The following is a 23,607-nucleotide window of genomic DNA, read 5'->3' as shown; positions in this document are numbered from 1 at the left end:
CCAATATAGAACAACACCAAAACATATGTGTCAGTGTAGCTATCTCAGTTTTACATCTATCACAATGACTATCAACATTAGGAAAAATTTTAGAAAGTCTCTCCTTTGTCAAATGATAACGATGTACAATTTTAAATTGAATCAATGAATGGCTAGCGCAAATTGAAGAAGAGTTAACCAACTTCAATATCTGCATCCAATCCTCCGTCATAAAAGTCAAATTAAATTCCTTTTCCCAATCCTGTTCAATCTTAGACAAAGGACACTTATCCCATTGTAATAATAAATTATAAATTCTTCCAATAGAACCCTTAATCAAAGGATTCATACTCACAATAGTATCTAACAGGTCAGCCTCCAATACATAAGGGAAGTTACTTAAATATGTTTGTAAAAAATGTCTAACTTGAAGGTATTGCAAAAAGTGTGAATATGAAAGAGAATATTTATCAGTTAATTGTTCAAAGGACATCAATCTATCTTCTTTAAATAAATTAAAAAAAGAATTAGTACCTCTATTTTTCCAAGGCAGAAAAATTGGATTACTCAAAGCTGGCTTAAAAAAGTAAATTCGGTAAATTAAACTACAAAGTTTAAATTTTGTAAGATTAAAAGAATTGCGGAACTGGAGCCAAATTTGTAAAGAATACTTAATCACAGGATATAAGTTTAAATTAACAACTTTACCTTATTGCATAGGTAAAGGAGCCCCCAATAGCGAAGTTAAATAAAACTGTTTTACAACTTTTAGTTCCAGATCTACCCAAATTGGCCGATCAGTCTTATCAACCCAATATAACCAAGAAGACATATATCGCAGATTAACAGCCCAATAATACATTCTAAAATTAGGCAAAACAAGACCTCCATCCTTTTTCAATTTTTGTAAATGACATTTACTAATTCTTGGTCTTTTATTATTCCAAATAAAAGATAAAATAATAGAATCAATCCGATCAAAAAACTTCCTAGTCAAAAAAACAGGAATATTCTGAAATAAATATAAAAATTTCGGTAGAATCATCGTTTTAACTATATGAATACGACCAACAAGTGAAAATGTAAGTGGACTCCATCTACTAAATAAATACTTCATAGAGGGAAAAAAATTAGCTTTATAAAGATCCTTATTTTTTTTTAGTAATTATAATACCTAAATAACTAAAAGAGTCTGAAACTTTGAAAGTATTATCATATATAGAAACAGAATCATTTAAAGGAAATAATTCACTTTTACTAAAATTAATTTTATATCCTGAAAAACCTCCGAATTCATTAAATAATTTTAACAGGGCAGGAGTGGACTCGTCAGGGTTAGATATATAAACCAATAAATCATCAGCATAAAGAGAGAACTTATGCATGGTCTCATTCACAAATATCCCATGGATATTTTTAGCCTCACGAAGAGCAATAGCAAGGGGTTCTAATATTAAATTAAACAACAAAGGACGTAATGGACAGCCTTGCCTTGTTCCCCGTGAAAGCTGAAAAAAAGGAGACCTACAATTGTTAGTGACAACAGTAGCAATAGGGGCTTTATATATCATTTTAATCCAATTATTAAAATTAACACCAAAGCCAAATTTCTCTAAAACATTGAATAAATATTTCCATTTGACTTGGTCAAATGCTTTTTCAGCATCCAAAGATACAACACATTGTGGAATTTTAGAAGAGGATGAATATATAATATTAAGTAGTCTCCGAACATTTGAAAAGGAATAACGACCCTTTATAAAGCCTGTTTGATCTTAACAAATAATTTTACCCAAAATATTCTCCAACCAATTGGCCATTATCTTTGACAAGATCTTAGCATCAACATTCAGTAATGAAATAGGTCTATATGAAGCGCAGTCAGTGGGATCTTTATCTTTTTTAAGAATTAAAGAAATAGAGGCCTCATAATAAGTAGAGGGTAAGTCACCTTTCACAAAAGAATCCTTAAACATTTCCAACATATACAGAAAGAGCAACTTTCCAAATTTTTTATAAAATTCTATGGGATAGCCATCAAGTCCTGGGGACTTATCAGATTGCATTGAAAAAATAGCTTTATGAATTTCGGCTTCAGTAATTTGAGCATCGAGAATCTTTTGATCCTCAGCCGAGATTTTAGGATAAACAATCTTTCATAAAAAAGCATTCATTTTAGAGGAATCTAACGGACATTGAGATTTATATAGCTCAGCATAAAAGTCTTGAAAAATCTTATTAATTTCCTCATATTCCTGAGCTAAGGTACCATCTTTCCTACGAATTTTCATAATTTGCCTTTTGGCTGTAGCCATTTTAATTGAGATACAAGCAGTTTATTATTTTTATCTCCAGACATATAAAATTGGCTCTTTAACTTAAGCAAATAACCTTCAATGGGATGAGTTAATAACAGGTTATATTGTGATTGAAGTTCCACTCTTTGTTTAAATAAATCAGTATTGGGGGAAATTGCATAGATATTATCTAAATCTTTAATTTGTTTTGAAATTCTATCTAATTCTGCTTTAGTTTGTTTTTTAAGTTTAGCTGAATAAGAAATAATCTGACCACGTAAAAATGCTTTAAATGTATCCCATATAACTAATTTAGACATACCTCCTATATCATTAAAAAGAAAAAATTCCTTTATCTGGGTTTCAATGAAAGTGACAAAGTCAGAGTTTTGCAATAATGTCTGAGACATGCGCCAAGGTGGGCGGGCAAGAGTGACTTCATCAAATTCAAAAGACAAACTCAGAGGCGCATGATCAGATATAGCAATAGCGTCATATTCGCAGGTTTTAACACTAGGCAAGAAGTGAGGATCGATTATAATACAATCGATCCTCGAATATTTTTTATAAACATGTGAGAAGAAAGAATATTCTCTATTGTCGGGATGAAGATATCTCCACAAATCAATCAACCCAAAATCGATCAAAAAGGAATTAATAAATGACGCAGATCGATTTGGAAGTCGCTGATTGGTTGAGCTCTTATCAATCCTCTACACTATCTACAACACCACCAACCTTGGTGTCATCTGCAAACTTGCCAACCCACCCTTCTGCCCCAACATCCAGGTCGTTAATAAAAATCACGAAAAGTAGAGGTCCCAGAACAGATCCAGTGGAAGTTGTTATTGCTGTACAGTTCATAAGCATTGAAATGTGCTTCTTACTAGCTGTAGGTGAGACAAGCAGAATGGCTTTGTTCTGGAGTCTGCAGGCTGACGAAGCTTGAGTAATTACTGGAGTTATACCAGTAATTTTGATCAGACATACCCTATCAAAACTTTTCCATGGACGGCTTCCAGACTGTTCGAGCTGACCAGAAGTGCACTGAGAGCGGTAAGCATAAAGGAGTTGGGGGCTTACTGTTCTGGTTAACAACGGATGGTGCAATCCGGGTCATATTATGATCGAGGAACGTGTTTGTAGACCGGATATTGAACTTTTTGCTGTTGGACTCCGGCCGTATTCCACCAAGATACAACACTGGGTGTCATGGGAGGTTGTTCCTGCCTGTGGCCATCGAACTTTGCAGCTCCTCCCATGGAGGGTCAGACACCCTGAGCCAATAGGCTGGTCCTGGACTTATTTCCATCTGGCATAGTTTGCATTTTGTTGTTTGATTGTTTGTGGTTTTTGTATTGTTATATTTATACTCTATTCTTGGTTAGTGCAGCTGTAACGAAACCCAATTTCCCTCGGAATCAATAAAGTATATCTATCTATAGAACAAAATTTCATGCATTTTTCTGTATATTATCTGGGCAGAAATAATCATCCTTCTGTGTCAGGAATGTACTTCCCTAAGAAACCATCACCACAAGATATGCTCATTCATGCTGACCTGCAAATCACTTCAGCAGTAGCCAGTAAGACCTTACTACACAAACGCAGGAGGTAATTGGTTAAGCACCAATCTATAGTACACAGATGCCATTCATACTCAAACTTTCCAATGCATTATTCTCCATGTAAAACACAAAGTAGTCCTGGATTTTAACAGTCCATTTGAATGCTCAGTGTGCAGATGAATGTGTTTGGTGTTAATACAGCACTTCCTTCTTCAATGCCATACCTGTCTTGAGGAAGAATTAGTTCCATATCATGTATGTGCCATTGATCAATATCCAATAGCATCAAATCATGTGAAGTAAAAGTTGAAGATTCCAAGTCAAGATCATTGTCAAATATTCTGCTACATCAATGCAGAACTTAATGATGTCTGCTACCCTGAATTTCATATCACTCAGCAAGTGATATACTGTGTAGTTTGAATTGCCAAAGCTGAAGGATGATCTTGCATTCAGTATTATGAACTCAGCGGCTCACCTTCATCTTCCCATGATGTTCATGAAATTGCTTCCATTAAACATTTCCAAGAACTTCCATTAAAAATATGTCATAGAAAATTAGCCTTGTGAATTAACCATCCAAATGACATTTGAACAATTTATATTCTGGCTCCTGCAAAGCAACTTAACATCTCTAGCCAGGATCGGAACAAATTAAATCGTGAGATTAAGAGCAACACACAAAATGCTGGTGTTGCTCTGGATTTCCAGCATCTGCAGAATCTCTACCATTTACAGTGAGATTAAAATATTTAACTTTTTTTTTAACTCCTCTTCTAACATTTTTAATTTCTTTCTCTCAGTTCAATTGTTTACTCTCATTATTTCTCTTGATGCACCAAATCTCAGTTTCTTTGCTTGTTTATCATTCTCTGTTGCTTTCTTCATCCTTAGTTTTATCTCATTCAACAAATGACTTTTTGCCTTTGCTTTGTTATCTTCAGTTCTCATCTGCAGCAACTTACAGGAGAAAAGTGTTTTGAATCGAAATGATGAGGAAGCAATTCTCAATAAAAGGGGCATAAGTTCCATAAAGTTCCAGGCCATTATTTTTATTTTACAATCTCCAATTCCAATTGTTTGCAGAGTTTGCTCAGAGAAAAAAAAGTATTTTGTGGGTGGATTTGAAGATATTGGCCTTGTCAGGAATTACCAGTCATTAACATCCATTTTGACTATCTAAAAGATGTATTTAAGATTCCTTTCTAACCACTACTTAGCTTACTGTTATAGCACAGTGTATAGTTATTACAAGCTTCTTCCCCAAAATCAATATAGGACCTGAACATGACACTAGAGAGTTTGTATTATTTATATTACTATTGAGTACTATAATATATATTCAAGTTGATGAGTAATACCACAGAAAATATATATATATGTAGAACAGTCAACACTTTGAAGAGAAAAGATTCTCATTTCTTAGGCTCTTATTATAATAAAACAGAGATAATTAGACATTCTTGAACAGTAAAATGAATATTGGAAGAGCAGCTTTCATTTATCTCATCTCTCTCCTGGTGTGACATTCCAAAATACATCATAGTTTGAAATATATTTGATATTTAATGTCAGAAAATAAGCAATCAGTTAGTACCTTAGTCAACTCAAAGTTCAAAGTAAATTTATTATCAAAGTACATATATGTCACCATATACATACAACCTTGAGATTCATTTTCTTGTGGGAATTCACAGTAAATACAAAGAATCTCAATAGAATCAATGAAAAGCAGCACCCAACAAGACAGACAAACACCAAGGTGCAAATGACAGCAAACTGTAAGAACATGAGAGGAACAGTTCTTGAAAGTGAGTCCAGAGGTGTTGGGAACAGTTCAGGGATAGGATAAGTGAAGCTAAGTGAAGTCATCCCCTCTGGTTCAAGATAGATAGCTGTTCCTGAACCTGGTGGTGTAGGTCTTGAGGCTCCTGTACCTCTTCCCCTATGACAGCAGCAAGAAAGAAGCATAGCCTAGATGGTGCAGGTCTTTGATGCTGGATGCTGATTTCCTGCGAAAGCACCCCATGTAGATGTGCTCAATGGTGGGAAAGGATTTATCCCTGATAGACGAGGCTGTATTCACTACTTCCTGTATGCTTTCCCATTCAAGAGCACAGGTCATGATGCAAAGTTCAAAATTCAGAAGTTCACAGTAAATTTATCATCAAAGTGCATATATGTCACCATATACAGTACATACAACCCTGAGATTCATTTTATTGCCTACCAGTCAATATAGTCTCCACCACACAACTATAGAAGTTTGTCAAAGTTTTCAATAACATGCCAAATCTTGGCAAACTTATAAGAGAGTAGAGACACTGCCGTGCTTTCTTTGTAATAGCACTTATTTGCAGGACCCAGGAAAGATCCTCTGAAATGATAAAATTTCTCATCTTTCTCCTGGTATGACATTCCGCCACTGATCCCCTCCACTTTTCTCCGCCTGTAGGCAATAACCAGCTCTTGGGTCTTGCTAACATTGAGTGAGAGGTTTTGCTGTGGCACCACTCTGTCAGATTTTCAATCTCCCTCCTATATGCTGATTCAGCGCCACCTTTGACTGGCCCAACAACATCAACAAACTTAAATATGGCGCTGGAGCTGTGTTTAGCCTCACAGTCATAAGTATAAAGTGAGTAGAGCAGGGGGCTAAGCACACAGAATTGTGGTGCAGCTGTGCTGATGATATTTGTGAAGGAGATGTTGTTTCGAATCCAAACTGGCTGGGGTCTGCAAGTAAGGAACTCGAGGATTCAGTTGCAGGAGGAGGTTTTGAGAACTAGGTCCTGCAGGTTATTGATTAGTTTTGATGGGATGAAGGTATTGAATGCTGGACTGTAGTCAATGAAACGCATCCTAATGTTCAAACCTTAAAGCTGGTAGAGATATGTCTCTACCAAAGGAAATGCAAGGCACTCCTTCCCTCTCCCAGCCTGCAGATCACCCTTGGGCTAAGTGTAGCACTTGCTTAGCCCTCCTCCCCCCCCCAACCCCAATCAGGGTCACATGAAGCCTTGAGAGCAGGTGGTGGATGATCTTGTGAGCAACTGGTGGATGCTCGTATGAGCAACTGGTGGATGCTCGTATGAGCAACTGGTGCATATCACAAGTCCTGGTTTTGCAGCCACTGACACCAGGCATACAATCTCTGGAGAGTATTGATAGTGGCTGGGGTCACTGCCCAGAAAAAGAAATGGCAAACCACTTCTCTAGAAAAACTTGCCAAGAGCAATCATGGTCATGGAAAGACCATGATCGTCCACGCCATACAACACAGCACATAATGAACAATTGAAAAATGTATACTATATACAACCTTGAAATTAATCTTCTTGCAGGCAGCCACAAGACATAATAAACATGAGACGTAATAAATGCCACTACAAAAACCCACTCAACAAAGACCATTAAACATTCAATGTGCGAAAAGAACAATTCGTGTGAACAAAAATGGTAAACAAATCAGGTCAGTGCTGCAACCTGTCAAGAAGCCTGATGGCTGCAGGACACAGCCATGGATCCAGGTCAGCACTGAGGTGAGGAAAGCCTCTCGAAGTTGTAATCTTAACTCAAAATACTGAAATTTGCCATGCAGAGGGTAAGGAGCCGTACCTGAATCACTGAGTGTGTGCCTTCAGGCTTCTGTACCTCCTTCCTGGGCTGGATGGGGCGCCAAGGAGGGGTAGCACCTCTGGTGGGGGAACATGTCACGTCCTCTTCAAGGCGGTTTGTCCACCTTTGGTCCCCACTTGGAACTCAGCTCTCACCTGTGGCTCCCCGTAGCTGTTTGCATGCAACAGCGTCTACACCCCGGGCAACGGTTTTGACAAGCCGGCTAAACCAGGTGAGGGTAGCCGATGGGTCTCAAACCCTCGGTGAGATAGGGAGTTGTCTACCCCAGCATGTGAAGACAGACTCCGGCGGATTGAGCGGACAAGACCAATGGTAGGTCCAACGGTCAAGAAGGCAGTCTCTGCAAGCGTCGTGGAACGTGTAGAGCACGACAAGACACAGAAGATGTCTTGGTCATCCACTGCGTCTAGTCCCATTGGGAAGAGAGAGTGAGGCTGACGCTGCGCAACTCTCCCTCACTTAAATCCAAATCACGCACTAGTCTCGACCCCATCATCATCATCATCATCACCCTCAACCTTTGAATTCCTGTGGCGATGGGCGAGTGGCGAAGCAGCAGGTGTGGATGCACTGGAAGTTGTAGTCACGGACCTGCACACAGGCGGCTCAGGTCTAATGGTCGCTTTTCATTGACCGAAGCAGCAGTGAAACTCAGCACCTACCTGGGCGACTGAGCAGCCCTCTTTAGGAACGCACTGATCACCTCCGTAGCATGAGGAAGAGGCTAGAAAAGGTGCCCTAAACATTGCCTGCTTCATTACACCCTGACCAGTTTACCGTGGCTGGTGGGGATCCTATCTTGGCGGTCAATCAAACACAACAAAACGCAAAGTGACACTGCTCACCATTGGCACTTGGAATGTGTACACACTATTGAACAACCCTACAGCAAACAGACCAGAGAGAAGAACAGCCTTAGTTGCCAGAGAGCTTGCAAGATACAACATTGACATATCAGCCCCGAGTGAGACTCGTCTTGCCAACATAGGTCAGCTGACTGAAACTGGAGGCAAATACACTTTTTTCTGGAGCAGTCGCGGCAGCGATGATCGTCGTGATGCTGGAGTTGGATTCACCATCAGGAGTCACCTTGTTTGGAAACTTGCTAGTCTGCTGGACAGATCATAGGCTCATTGTCTCCAAAATGAAGCTCCACATCAGACCCAAGAGGCGACCACAAGGAAGTAAGGCTATGAAAAGAACCAATGTGGCCAGGCTGAAGAACTCCAGCATTGCTTCAGCAATGGCTGAAGATTTAGAAACCAAGCTTGCTGACCTACACCTTGCAGACAGTGCTGTGGACGACTGGGATCATTCCATTCATCTGCACTGAAGATGCTTGGGCTCTCTACCCGCAAGCAGCAGTTGAGAATGATGAGGAGATATAAACTCTACTTGTTGAAAAGCACTGCCTTCATCGTGCCCATCAGAACGACCCATCATCAGCTGCCAAGAAAAACGCCTTTACCAGTGCTCGCAGGACAGTCCAGAATAAACTGCATAAAATGCAAGATGCCTGGCTGAGTGCCAAGGGAGATGAAATACAGGGATACTCTGACAGAAATGACTTGAAACGATTCTATGAAGCCCTCAACACTCTCTACGGACTTCAGTCTCTTGGGAGCTCCCCCCTCCTGAGCATAGATGGTACAACTCTCATTACAGAGAAGGCTCAGATCCTGCAGAGATGGGCTGAACACTTTGAAGCCGTCCTCAACCGACCGTCATCTATTAACGATGAGGCGATAGACAGGATTCCCCAGGTCGACATCAACAGCGCCATGGATGACCCACCAGTAGCAGCCGAAGTCACGGAAGCTGTCAGCCAGCTATCCAGTGGCAAAGCCCCAGGGGCAGATGCCATACCTGCAGAGATCTACAAAGGCGGTGGTCCTGTACTTATAGAGAAGCTCACTGAGTTGTTCCAGTCTTTTTTGAAGCAAAGATCCATTCCTCAGGAACTCAAAGATGCATCCACCGTACACCTCTACAAGAGGAAGGGCAATCGACAAGTATGCGACAACCGCTGAGGAATCTCGCTGCTCTCCATTGCAGGAAAAGCCCTTGCAAGAGTCCTGCTAAATCGTCTGGTCACTCATCTGGAGCTGGGCCTGCTGCCAGAGTCACAGTGTGGCTTTCGCAAAGGTCGTGGGACTATTGAAATGATTTTTGCCGCACGTCAACTTCAGGAGAAGTGTCAGGAGCAGAATCGCGAACTCTACACAACTTCTGTCGACCTCACAAAAGCCTTCGATGCTCTCTGCTGACAAGGCCTGTGGAGGATCATGTCAAAGTTCAGCTGCCCCGCCAAAGTCATTCAGATAGTACGCCAGTTCCATGATGGCCAGAGTGCCGGATGGTGGAGAATCCTCTGAGGCGTTCCCAGTCACCAATGGCATCAAACAGGGCTGTGTGCTCGCACCCACACAGTTCAGCATGGTGTTTTCTGCATTGCTGAATGATGCCTGCCAGGACAGTGATGCTAGAGTCAGCCTCAAGTACAGAGTGGATAGGAAGCTCTTCAACCTGAGGAGACTTCAAGCTATTACGAAATGAAGGAGACTGTTCTGAGAGACCTCCTCTTTGCCGATGACTGCGCCCTGTATGCTGGCTCAGAGCCAGAGATACAAGTCCATACGGACAAATTCTCCACGGCTTGTCACAACTTTGGACTCACCATCAACATCAAAAAGACCGAAGTCATGCACAGCCTGCCCCTCGTGCACCGTACACAGAACCCAAAATCACAGTCAAAGGACAGAAACTACAGGCAGTTTACTTACCTTGGCAGCACCCTCTCCCAAGCAGTGACTATTGATACATAAGTTAACTGCAGAATAGCAAAGGCAAGTTCTGCTTTCGGTAGACTGCGCTCCACTGTATGGGAACGTCGAGGAATCAGCCCAGCAACAAAACTGAAGGTCTACAGAGCCGTGGTACTCACTACCCTCCTGTATGCCTGTGAAACGTGGACTGTGTGTCAAAGGCATGCAAGACAGCTCAACCATTTCCACATGACTTGTCTTCGCAGAATATTAAGCATCAGATGGCGAGACAAAGTACCAGACACTGAAGTTCTCTCTAGAGCAAGTTCACCATCAGTCCACACACTGCTGGGCAGGTCATGTCATCCGCATGCCGGACGAGCGCATACCCAAGCAGCTCCCTTTTGGGGAACTCTCTGCTGGAAGACGCTCACATGGAGGACAGAAGAAACGTTACAAAGACACACTAAAAGCCTCCCTGAAGTCATTTGACATAGACACGACCCCCTGGGAAATGCTCGCACAAAACCGCCCTACCTGGCGCGGCCTCATCCACAAGGGCTGTCAAGCTTACGAAGCAAGGTGCATTTCTGAAGCACAACATAAGCGCGAGCTGCGCAAGTCCAGAGCCACCAGTGCAACAACTGCAGTGCCTACGCATGTCTGCCCAACATGTGCCAGGACATTCCATGCCCGAGTTGGCCTGACCAGTCACCTTCGGACACACAGCATCCAGTTTCAAAGTGACTACTGGTGTCAAGGTCTTCATCGGCGACGATGGATGAACTACCTCCTTCCTAACAGTACAATGAGAAGAGGGAATGCCCTGGGTGATGGGGGTCCTTAAGAATGTTGCCTTTCTGAGACACCACTCCTTGAAGATGTCTTGGATACGATGGAGGCTGGTACCCAAGATGGAGCTGACTAATTTTACAACTTTCTGTAGCTTCTTTCGGTGCTGTGCAGTAGCCCTTCCATACCAGACAGTGATGCAGCCTGTCAGAATGCTCTCCATTGTACATCTATAGAAGTTTTTGAGTGTTTTGGGTGACAAACCAAATTTCCTCAAATTCCTAATGAATTATAGCTGCTAGCTTGCTTTCTTTGAAAATAAACACTGACCAGATGCAAAAGACTCTCAATTAGTCTATCTGAGAATTGTACAGTTCCACGTTCCTTCAACACGGCAACAAAATATCGGCTGCATGTATCTGGGAGGGTCTTGACTTATTGCTGTATGACTCAGAGACAAGTATGCTATTTAGCGAGGCATTGCTGACACAATGAAAGAGAACGGCCCACTATCAGTGACAGACATTCATTTGTTCTACTTGTGTACTGACTGAGAGAATGGATGGTAAACTTTGGAAAAGGAAATACCATGCAACCATCACTTACCCCTTCAGTTGAGAGGCTAATGATGTGTTGATCTGCTTCATTAATTGCAACCTCAGTAATGATACAGTTGTGGCCAATCAACAATGCCTTTGGCTTGGAGAACATATTAGGGTTCCAAAGTCGAACAATTTTATCTTCTCCTGGACATGAAATAAGAGATGGTTAATTTCTGGAATATTTCACATTTGAGTGTAAATCCTTCCTGCCAAGACCCTAAAGGGAAATTCTGATCACAGAAACTTGAAACTAGAGGTCTGGGATGGTACAGCAGAGCACTCTTGATGTTGAGTTCCCAATTCCACATCGGTAAATGAGTGTCCTACTCCTTATTTTAAGTACAAGTTCAAATTGATTGTCATTCAACTGGATACGTGCATATAGCTCAGGGACCAAGGTGCAAAACAGAATACATATGTCACATACAGCACATGAAATATTTAACAGATAAAAATTGTATTTTTTAAAAAAATATTATATATTATTATTTATTTTTTAAAGTATTCGGGAAGTTAACATTTCAAATAAAGTTAATACATGCAGTTTGTATTTTTGTTGAACACTTTCACACATCCACCAAAAGCGGAATTTCCTGGTGGTCAACCATTTTAATTCTTATCCCAATTCCCATTCTGACATTTTGAACCATGGCCTCTTCTTCTTCTTTTTCTATGATAAGACTTCTCTCAGGGAGGAGGAGCAAAACCTTTTATTCCATCTCAGCAGCCTCCACCCTGATGGCATGAACATAGATTTCTCCTTACAGTAATATTATTGTCTCCTTTCATTTTCCCCTCTCCCTTCCCTCTTCTATTCCCCACACTGGCCTCTTGTCTCTTCTCCTCAATTGCCTGCCACCTCCTCTTCCTCCTCCTTCCCTGTCTCCCATGGTCCACTCTCCTCTCCTATCAGATTTCTTCTTCTAGTTTTCCCTCCTTCCCCTCCCCTCAACTTTTTATTCTGCCATCTTCCCCTTACATTCTAGTCCTAATGAAGGCTCTCGGGCAGAAACATTCACTATTTATTTTCATAGATGCTGCCTGACTTGCTGATTTCCTCTAGCATGTTGTGTGCGCATGAAACAAAAACTCGCTAAATTTGTTTTACTAACAAATACCTAAGCTCACAATCAAAGCTGAACTTTTAAGCACAGAAGTGCTCTTCTTAATCAATAAAGCAATCTCATTTTTTTGAGTGATATGGGTGTCCTTGGAGTTCAAGTACAATGTTCCAGACTAGAAGTACAGATGACAGTTGCTGAACAACGTAAGAACTTAAATGAGTAACCCAGGTACTGGGGCTCACAGCCTTATAATGTTACTCTGCTATCCTCATGTGACCTCTCCAGCCTGCTTTGCCTTTCAACGAGATTATAGCTTATTTTTTTATTTCAACTGTACTTCCCTGCACTAAACCCAAATTCTTTAACTTCATACCCGCCTTGAAAGCTCTCCTGGGTTGAGAATTACAAAAAGATTGATACCTTTTTTGTGAAGAAATGTCTGCTCATCTCAGTGAACAATCCCTCTGGTGAGACCATGATCCTTGATTCTAGACAACAAAGCCGGGATTCATCAAATCTACCACTCTCCTAAGAATATCGTACATTTCAATCTGATAGCCTCTCATTCTTTTAATCTCAAGAGTAACAGCTTAGTCTACTTAATATCTCTTCTTTCTCAGAATCAACATGTTGAACTCTTGCTGTATTTTCTCCACTGTAGATGAAACTGAAACCTGCACACAACATTTCAACATATAGACCAGACTTCTACATTTTGGAGCAGGATGTCACCATTCTCATGCTGCATGGAATGATAAATTCTGAACTCCAACGCCTTCCAATTAGAACATGGCTTTCATGATCCTGAACTTCAAGTCCACTGGCCTACTATATCCCATACTGCTCAATGCACAAAGATACCAGCCTTGAAAATATTGAAATGATTGGGTAGCCTCTGGACTCTGTGATTGAGACTTAAGAAGTTCTAACCATCTGCATTTTCAAGTTTATCCTCATCTCAGATTTAGGGCCGTGACTCCTAGTTCTGAGTTTCTCAGCCTGAAGAAGCAGCTTCTGAACATCTACCTTTGACAGTCAGTAGATCACCTTCCTCCACACTGCTGCAGTATAACATAATATCACCTCACTAGGAAATTGCTCATCCAAAAAATCTATCTAATGAATTTACCCCACAAAAATTCCAAGTATAACCTGATGCAGGGTTTCAAACTGAAACATCAACAATTCCTTTCCTCCCACAGATGTTGCTTGATGCATTGAGTTCCTCCAGCAGAGTGTTTGTTGCTCTAGGTTTCAGCACCTGCAGTCTTTTGTGTCTCAATGATCAATTGCTTTGATACATAGACTAATACTGAACTCTTGTGTTCCAGTTATCATCTCACCAGAGATTTATAAAATTCCTTACTTGTGTATTCCATCTCCTTAAAAAGGAAAACATTTTTATTGCCTGTCTAATTATTTTCTCTACCTGCATACTTACACAGCTCATGTGAGAATCAGGAATGAAATGAAAGTCATCCCATCACTCGGAATCTGACAGTGCAGTCATGATTTTCAATGGCTTACAAAGTACTGCAAAATGTTCATGGGATTGGCTTGGTTACAAGTGTACATTAAGAAGGTGAGGAAGAGTCCCTTTTTGCCTTTCTTCCCTATCTTGGTTTAATACCAGCAGCCATAACCTCAGTCATTCATTCTTCAACAATCCTCTACTTAACTCCCAAGCTGACAGGTCATTAGAATGCCATGGAGAAACAGCAAATCACAGTGGGTAACAGAATGCTTTGGAACAAGAGTGAAGCATTTCTATTTTTAGTGTTATGAGCATTATCATCATTCCTTAACCCTAATCACGTACAACTAAACTGACAATAGTAAAGAACTTGCAGGCTTATAATATGACTCAAAAGGAGCAATTTACATGATTAGTACTACTTATAGTTGGAAACAGTTTGCAAATTAGGACTGCAATTTTTGTCACACATTTCAAGCCGAAATTAACTGATTATGTAGTTAATTGTGCGCATACCCTTTGATCAAACACAATTTATCTATTCACCAACATACTGTTGAAACAAGATAGAAATTCTGAAATATTCCAAGTATTCCAATTTTGTGACATACCGCCAGTAACAAATGTATTTGCTTTCACGCAATAATCAAACGCATTAACACCTCGTGGAACGGACAGCGTTCTAATTGGCCTACATTTGAAGATAAGGAATAGGTCAATGCAAGAATATGTTACACAAGACATGCAAAGCAATAGTAAAATCTTAGTAGAATCATGCTTGCAGTTGAGGGAATTCATCAGTTCATAAATGTACACTCAATCTTTATGTCATCCAAGTTCTGTATCTGTTATCTTGAATGTGGCTTATAGTCGTACTTCAGATTTTCATAAATCCTCACTTTGGCCAGCTATTCAGAACTGCAACAGAGCCTGCTGTCAATATTCCACAATGCCATTGACAGGCTACTGTCAATATTCCATAGGATACATTTCTGTCTTGCTGACAGGTTTCTTACTGTTTCATCTGGCAAAGTCATTTCCTATCACAAACAGCAGAAAGTCTGTAGATGCTGGAAATCTGAGCAACACACACAAAATGGTGGAAGAACTCAGCAGGTCAGGCAACATCTAGGAAAAAAGTACAGTTGACGTTTCAGGCTGAAACCCTTCGGCAGAACTGGAGAAAAAAAAAAGCTGAGGAGTAGGTTTAAAAGGTTGTGGTAGAGAGGAGAGAGAAACACAAAGTCATAGGTGAAACCTAGAGGGGGAAGGATGAAGTAAAGAGGTGGGAAGTTGATTGGTGAAAGAGAAAGAAGGCCATGGAAGAAAGGAAAGGGGGAGGGGAGGAGCACCGGGGAGGTGATGGGTGGGCAAAGAGATAAAGTGAGAGAGGGGAAAGGGGAAAGGAAATGGTGAAGGAGGGGTGGGGGGCATTACCAGAAGTTTGAGAAATTAATGTTCATGCCATCAGGTTGGAGGCTACCCAAACAGAATGTAAGGTGTTGTTCCTCCAAACTAAGTGTGGCCTCATCACGACAGTGGAGGGGGCATGGATAGACATATCAGAATGGGAATGGGAAGTAGAATTAAAATGGATGGCCACTGGGAGTCACTTCCTTCTACCATTTGGTAACCTCCTAGTCCCACCAATGCCCAAAGTATTCATAGCACTATTCTATTCTAACCATTTGCAAATCCCTGTTTAACTTCACACCCACAAAGTCCCTAGTGCCTCAGTAACTTAAACTGTTGGTTTTGGAATTTCCTCCTTCATCCTTTAATTCTTTCACTCTCTCTTTCTCCTGTGGTTTAAGTTCCCACCAAAACCAACTTAGCCCATCCTAACTTTTTTGTTTCTGCTGTTACCAATGAGAGAGTACGGGAAAGGAAAGGAACTTTTTTGGGACTGGCAGTGAGGCTGACTGAGGAGCTGCAACAACGAACATGCACATAACATGGGCCACTGAAAGCTGATCTCACAAAACATGGACTAGTGACGGCTCAAAGGAGCTGATGGACTCGATCAGCTTTGCTAGCCAGTAGTTCCACTGAGAACTATCTGCAGGATGTAGTGTACAGATCAGCTTTCTTCTGACCTCAATGTCAATCAGGTCAGGAAGGAGGGTGTCTGATAAACTGAGTTGAGTAACCAGGTTCACTTCATTTGAAAGACAACGTGTTTTATATTTTTTAAATATAAAGACTGTGGCTGTCTGGGATCCAAGGTCTCTTCATTGTTCTGGCCCATAGTTACCAATGCAAAGGAATTAGAAGGCCTGTGCAAGGTCCTCTAGCCCTCAGTCTGCAAACAGACACACTCTAGTCTGCAGTAGATATAGCTATCATAGCATGTTCTTCTCACAAGCTGAAAATCATATGATGAGGGCAACTAGGCCTCAATATTACTATGTTTTACCAACTCTCTGTTTAAAGTAACACATACAAAATGCTGGACTTGAGAAAGGGTTTCGGCCTAAAACGTCATCTGTTTTTCCTATCCATAGATGCTGCCTGACCTGCTGAGTTCCTCCAGCATTTTGCACGTGTTACTCTGTATTTCCAGCATTTGCAGACTCTCTTGTGTTTATGCCTGCTTAAAGCTTGCCCGGATCGTTTCCAGTTTTGAAAGACACTTGAGTACAGAATAAAGGATTAAATATAGACTGAGGAGCAAAAACAAATCCTCTGAAAGGTTTAACATATGGATGCAAATGTGTTGTTACAACATAAAATAACAAAATAATAATTTTATCAATTTTGACTAATAAAGGCCTATAAATAGTTCAAATGTTTTTTTGTGATTGGTCACTGAATATTGTTGTGCACACATAATTTCCCAGAACAGCTGCAGGAGAAAGAGAGGGAAGACACAACAGAAAAATAAAGAAGAATTTAATGGAACAAATGTACAGCTTTGTTCATATAACATATGTAACTTACTGACAGTCTCCTAACTTGCGTATGTCATCCAGCACCACTGAGTTTACACTGTCCGAAGAGCAGCTCACAAAAGAGTTCAAATGTGGAAAATATTTCACCCTCAATACCCACTCATGATGCAGTTTCCGTCGTAAAATAGGACTGAAAAAATAAACAATAGAAAATGATATTCTGTGTCTTATCAATGATGGCGTATTATGCTGAACATGGATCAAGGTTAGAAGAATGTGGGTTCACGTGCATTTCCAAATTCCTGACTGACACTCCAGCGCCACGGGAGTGCTGTATTGTGATGTGACGAGTTCTTGTTAAGACCTGTTGACTTCTGCCAAATGGTCTTTGACCTGAACCATTAACTTACTGACTCCATGAGATGCTCTCAACAAACTTAGAAATTATTTAACTTTATTGGTGACATTTGACAGAAGGGGTTGGTAAATTCCAAATCATGGTATTAATTACTGATCAATATTTGATTTAATCAATAATAGTCATAAAGTTATACAGTCAGAAAAAAAGCCATTCCACACCCCCTGGTCCACGCCAACCAAGATGCCCACCTAAACTGTTTCTACTTGCCTGCATTTGGCCAATATCAGTCTCAACCTTTCCTACATACTGTATGTACCTGCCCAAGTGCTTTTTAAATGTTATTAATGTGCCTACCTCTACAACTTTCTCTCGCAGATTATACCATATCACCCTCTGCATGAAAAAGCTACCCCCTAGGTTCCTATTAAATTTCTGCTCTCTTACTTAAACCTACACCGTCCAGTTCTTGATTCCCTAACCTAAGAAAGTGACTGTGTGCATCCACTCTACCTGTGACCAGCACTCCAATGAATTAAGTCCCAAACTGCACAATGTCTCCCCTTAACTCTGTCCCTTGAATTGTAGCAACTTCCTTGTAAATCTTTTCCGCACTCTTTCCGGCTTAAATGGACTTACTGGCATTGAGTGTAAGCTTGTTGCTGCAAAGCCATTCAACTAGGTGGTATATCTTGCTGTATACACTTTCGTCACCATCTGAGATTTTGCCAACAATTGTTGTATCATCAGCAAACTTATAGATGGCATTTGAGCTGTGCCTAGCCACACAGTCATAGGTATAGCGAAGTAGAGCAGTGGACCAAACACACATCCCTGAGGTACGCCACTGTAGATTGTCAGTGAGGAGGAGATATTATTACCAATGTTACTGCAACATAACTTCTCTACACAATACCCTGGCTAATCAGGTCTAGCATGCCAAAAGTCTTCTTCACCACACAACCAACCTACTTGTGATACCACTTTTAAAAGGCTATGTACTTGTACACTTAGGTCCTTTTGTTCTCTAACACTCCTGAAGGCCCTACAATTTACTGTGTTAAGTCCTACTGGGATTTATCTTCCAAAAAAAGGTTACAATTTTTCACCTATCCAAGTTAAACTCTATTGTCATTTCCCAGGCCATAAAGACATGTGCAAAGCAGTGTTGACTATCCCTAATCAGATCCCATCGTTCCAAATGCTAGTATAGCATGGTAACATAGTGGTTAGCACAATTGCTTTACAGCCCCAGCAATCATCAATTGTGGTTCAATTGCCGCCACTGTAAGGAGTTTGTACATACTCCCTGTGACAGCATGGGGTTTCTCCTGGTATTCCGGTTTATTCCCACATTCCAAAGATGTACGGTTATGGTTAGTAAGTTGTGGGCATGTTATGTTGGCACAGGAAGCTTGGCAACATAGCATGGTGGTCAATCCGTGGGATTTGTTGCCACAGATCATTGTGGAGGCCAAGTCATGGGGTAGACTTAAGGCAGAGGTTGATAGGTTCTTGATTAGTCAGGGCATGAAGGGATACGAGGAGATGACAGGAGCTTGTGACTGAGGGGGAAATGAATCAGCTATGATGAAATGGCAGAGCAGGCTCGATGGGTCAAATGGCCCAATTCTGATCTTATATCTTATGGTCTTAACAACTTGCAGGCTGCCTCCAGCACAATTCTTGCTGATCTAATTTGACACAAATGACGCACTTCTCTGTATGTATTCATATGCATGTGACTAATAAAGCTAATTTCTTTAATATCTCTCTCTCTCTCACTCACTCTGAGAAACTTCTCCAGTAACTTACCTATCAGAAATGTTAGCTTACTGGTCTATATCTCCCAGGTTTTTGTTTTACACCCATTTTTAAAACAAAGGCACAGCATCAACCACTCTAATATCTTCTGGCACTTCAACCTGTGGTTAATGATGATGCACATTTATCAGCTAGGACTCTGGCAGTCTCTTCTCTAGCTTCCCACAGTGTTCTTAACTTTAGCAGTTGTCAGACTAAACCATTATTAACCCACTACTTTTCCAAAGAGAAACAAAACCATTAAAACTCTCATGACAACCTACCGACGGAGAAGTCGTGGTTCCAGAACCTGGGATTGCAAGGCGTTACCCTCCTTGGATTTCTGGAGATCTTCATTTCCCAGAATTAATAGGCTCACAAAACCAGCATCATCACCAATCAACATGTAATCTTCACCTGTGTTCTCAGGCTGGATCACCGCACAGATGCAAAGCATAATATTTTGCATGGGTTTAATGGTAATGAAATTAGTCTGTCAAAAGAATGCCAATTTCAGTTAAAGTTGCTTTGGATTTTTTTTATACAAGACCTTAAGGCTTTGGAGCAGAATTAGGCAATACAGTCTATTGGATCTGCTCTGCCATTCCGTCATGGCTGATTTATTATCCTCTTAATCCTGTTCTCTTGCTTTCTCCCCATACCTACTATACCTTGGCTAATCAAGAACCAATCAACCAATCAATTTCCACTTTAAATATACCCAATTAAATATGGCCTCTGTGTGTGTGTGTGTGTGTGTGTGTGTGTGTGTGTGTGTGTGTGTGTTTGTTTGTTTTACATATAAAACACACACACACACACATACACACACACACACACACAGAGGCCAATTGGCCAATTCATTATGTATATGGAGGCCATATAAATGTTGCAAAGAAGAAAAGGGTAATATTTCTATGATGGCCCATAATTGCTGCTGTAGTCCTCACTTCTCATTTCTTTCCTATTCAAGGTAATATTGTTTTTTCAAGGACTTGCATTTTTTGCTCACAAATGCTGTGACAGCAAGTCACATGGAAGCATATTACATTAGCATTCCACAATACTGCTGTTACGTTTATGTTCACATGCTACAGTTTGTGAATCCTGGTGAATTTGCTGTCGGACAGCGTGATGGAGTCCAGGTGTGGGGCTGGCAACTGTGCTTCACCCAGGGAGAACGTTTGAAAAGTCTTGGTGTGAACTAATCGCTTCCCTTGCAGGTCGACCAGCAGGCTGTGGGCTCGTAGAAAATCCACCCCCAGGAGTGGTTGGGCCACGGCGGCCAGTGTGAAGTCCCACGTGAATCGGCTGGAGCTGAACTGTAGCCACACCGTGCGGGTGCTGTAGGTTCGTATTGTGCTGCCATTTGCGGTCCTCAGGGTGGGTCCCGGTTCTCTGTTGCGGGTGTCGTAACTCGTTGGAGGTAAGACGCTGATCTCCGCTCCGGTATCAACCAAAAAGCAGCGTCCCGACTGCTTGTCCCAGACGTACAGGAGGCTGTCCTGATGGCCAGCCGCCGTAGCCATCAGCGGCGGCTGGCCCTGGCGTTTCTCGGGAATTTGCAGGGTGGTCTGCAGTGGCGGGCCTCTGCGCCCCACCGCTGGTGGTAGAAACACCACTGTTCGTTGGGCTCCTCACTCCCGTCGCTGGGTTTTGTAGGCTCTGCTGCCGGGCCTGGTCTGGTCTGTCGTTGGGCACATGGCTTGGTGATCTGTGCGACGGACGCCCCTCTCTCCTTCCTTGCATTCCACAGCACATCTGCTCGGGCCGCCACCTCCCGGGGGTTGCTGAAATCTGCGTCGGACAGCAGCAAGCATATGTCCTCGGGCAGTTGCTCTAGGAACGTCTGCTCAAACATGAGGCAGGGTTTGTGTCCTTCAGCCAGGGCTAGCATCTCATTCATTAATGCTGATGACGGCCTGTCTCCCAAACCATCCAGGTGCATTAAGCGGTGTGCTCGTTCACGCCGTGAGAGTCCGAAAGTCCTTATGAGCAGGGCTTTGAATGCTGTGTATTTGCCGTCCTCCGGGGGCGACTGTATAAACTCCTCAACTTGTGCAGCTGTCTCCTGGTCGAGTGAGCTCAGCACGTAGTAGTAGCGAGTGGACTCCGAGGTTATCTGCCGAATGTGGAATTGTGCTTCTGCTTGTTCGAACCATAATTGGGATCGCAGCGTCCAGAAGCTTGGCAGTTTTAACAAAACTGCGTGAACAGATGCAGCGTCGGTCATCTCTGGTCCAAATATCGTTTGGGCCGTCGGGGTCACCAATTGTAGCGGTGTGCTACACACAGCGCTAGAATAACCACACGGAGTTGGTGAGTTAGAGTTGCGATGAAAGAGATTTATTCAAACTTCACGGCCCGCTTTAAAGCCTTCCTGTTCCCGCCCTCCCTGGGGCGGGACTGCTGTGGGGAATGCATATTCCCAGACCCTTTCTGCGCGCGGGATTTTTCCCCTGCTGGTGAAGATGGCCTGGCGCCTTTTTTGCCTCTGCCTGCGCGCGCTGTTGTGAGCCGGTTCGTGTGTGCCAGAAAGTGGGTCGCCACAATGTTACCATTCATTTCAAGAGGAATAGAATGTAAAAGTGAGGATGCAATTTTGAGACGATATAAAGCACTGGTGAGGCCTCACTTGGAGTATTCTGGGCAGTTTTTGGCCCCTTATCTTAGAACAGACATGCTGAAACTGGAGAGTTTTCAAAGGAATGGCTTTTCAAATCATTTGATGGCTCTGGACCTGTATTCACTCAAATTTCTGAAGAAGGAGAGGTGACCTAGTTGAAACCTATCGAGTGGTGAAAGGCCTTGAAAGAGTGGATGTGAAGAGGGTAATTCCTGTGGTGGGAGAGTGTAAGACCAGAGGACACAGCCTCAGAACAGAGGGTGTCCTTTTAGACTGGAGATGAGGAAGGATTTCTTTAGCCAGAGAGTGGTGAACCTGTGGAATTCTTTGCCACAGGCAGCTGTGGAGGCCAAGTTTGGATGTATATTTAAGGCAGAGGTTGATAGATTCTTGATTGTTCAGGGCATGAAGGGATACGGCGAGAAGGCAGGAGATTGGGGCTGAGAGGAAAACTGGATCAGCCATGATGAAAAAGGGAGCAGAGTCTATGGGCCAAATGGACTAATTCTACTCCTATCTCTCATGCTTTTATGGTTTTCATTTCAAGAATACAGGTGTCCCCCACTTTTCGAACGTTCGCTTTACGAAACCTCACTGTTACGAAAGACCTACATTAGCTCCCTGTTTTCGCTAACAGAAGGTGTTTTCACTGTTATGAAGAAAGGCAGTGCGCAGAAAAAAATCAGCGCACGCCCTGAGCAGCCGTTCTCCCCCGGATTCGGAACTGCATTCTAGCCGGCATTGCTTAAACACATGCCTGTGAGCAGCCATTTGCAAGATGAGTTCTAAGGTATCGGAAAAGCCTAAAAGAGCTCGTAAAGGTGTTACACTTAGCGTAAAACTAGACATAATTAAGCGTTTTGATCGTGGTGAACGAAGTAAGGACAAAGTGAGTTTGGCTTGTGGAAGTTGACAAAGATGATGTTGAAGAGGTTTTGGCATCCCATCATCAAGAACTGATAGATGAAGAGCTGATGCAATTGGAAGAGGAAAGGATAACAGTTGAAACCGAGTGAGTAATGATAAAGTACAACTTTAATTTTGAAAGAGTACGTAGCTTTAGGGCATATTTGCAAGATGGCTTACAAAGAACTATATGATAGAAAAGTGCGCGAGGCTCAGCAGTCAAGCCACAGCATATCAGCCACAGCAGATGACGAACCTCAACCTTCAACATCAAGGCGGGCAGTCATAGGAGAAGATGAGCTGCCTGCCCTGATCGACGATGAAATGACACCCCAGTGTCCCACCACCCCAACCCCCAGGCCGCGGACAGATGCTGATTCGCGGAGAGTGCAGCAGTAGCCGGGAGGCACTCAGCACGTCTTTAAGGAAAAAGCTGAAATAAACTTGCTAATTAATTAGATGCCGCCCAGGACGTAATTGTCGGCCCAGATCAGAGGCGATGCAATCAGCAATCGCCTCTGATCTGGACCGACAATTACATGCCGGGTGGCAGCTAATTAATTAGCATATTTGTTTCTGCTTTTTCCTTAAAGATGTGCTGTGTGCCTCCCTGCTACCGCTGTGCCATTGCATGCTTCGCGGATTGGTATCAGTTCGCTGCCCGGAGGGTGGGGGCCACTGCACCACCCAAACTCCGACGACTCAGTCTCACACATCATCATCAATGTGCTCGGCAAGCTGTCTTCCCGATTCCTGTAAGTGATACTACACTGTACATACATTATTTCTACTTTATATCAGCTGTGTATTTTTACGTGTTATTTGGTATGATTTGGCAGCCTC

The 23,607-nt window shown here is 42.1% G+C and overlaps 1 protein-coding gene across 1 annotated transcript in view; it reads right to left on the bottom strand.

Annotated features, from left to right (window-relative positions):
* The window catches only part of LOC140201991 (WD repeat-containing protein 64-like), a 126,949-nt gene that overhangs the window by 68,005 nt on the left and 35,337 nt on the right, over window positions 1-23,607 (bottom strand). Inside the window, exons 6-9 of the mRNA XM_072266858.1 lie at window positions 19,517-19,725; window positions 17,121-17,261; window positions 14,792-14,871; window positions 11,647-11,786 (exon numbers count right to left, since the gene is read on the bottom strand). Coding sequence (XP_072122959.1) covers window positions 11,647-11,786; window positions 14,792-14,871; window positions 17,121-17,261; window positions 19,517-19,725 — 570 coding nt within the window. The remainder of the gene's footprint in view (window positions 1-11,646; window positions 11,787-14,791; window positions 14,872-17,120; window positions 17,262-19,516; window positions 19,726-23,607) is intronic.

Source organism: Mobula birostris, chromosome 8 (genome assembly GCF_030028105.1).
Source record: "Mobula birostris isolate sMobBir1 chromosome 8, sMobBir1.hap1, whole genome shotgun sequence".
In the NCBI taxonomy this organism is placed as follows: Eukaryota; Metazoa; Chordata; class Chondrichthyes; order Myliobatiformes; family Myliobatidae; genus Mobula; species Mobula birostris.
Note: the sequence above shows the minus strand (reverse complement) of the source record. Positions and strands in the feature narration are given on the sequence as shown.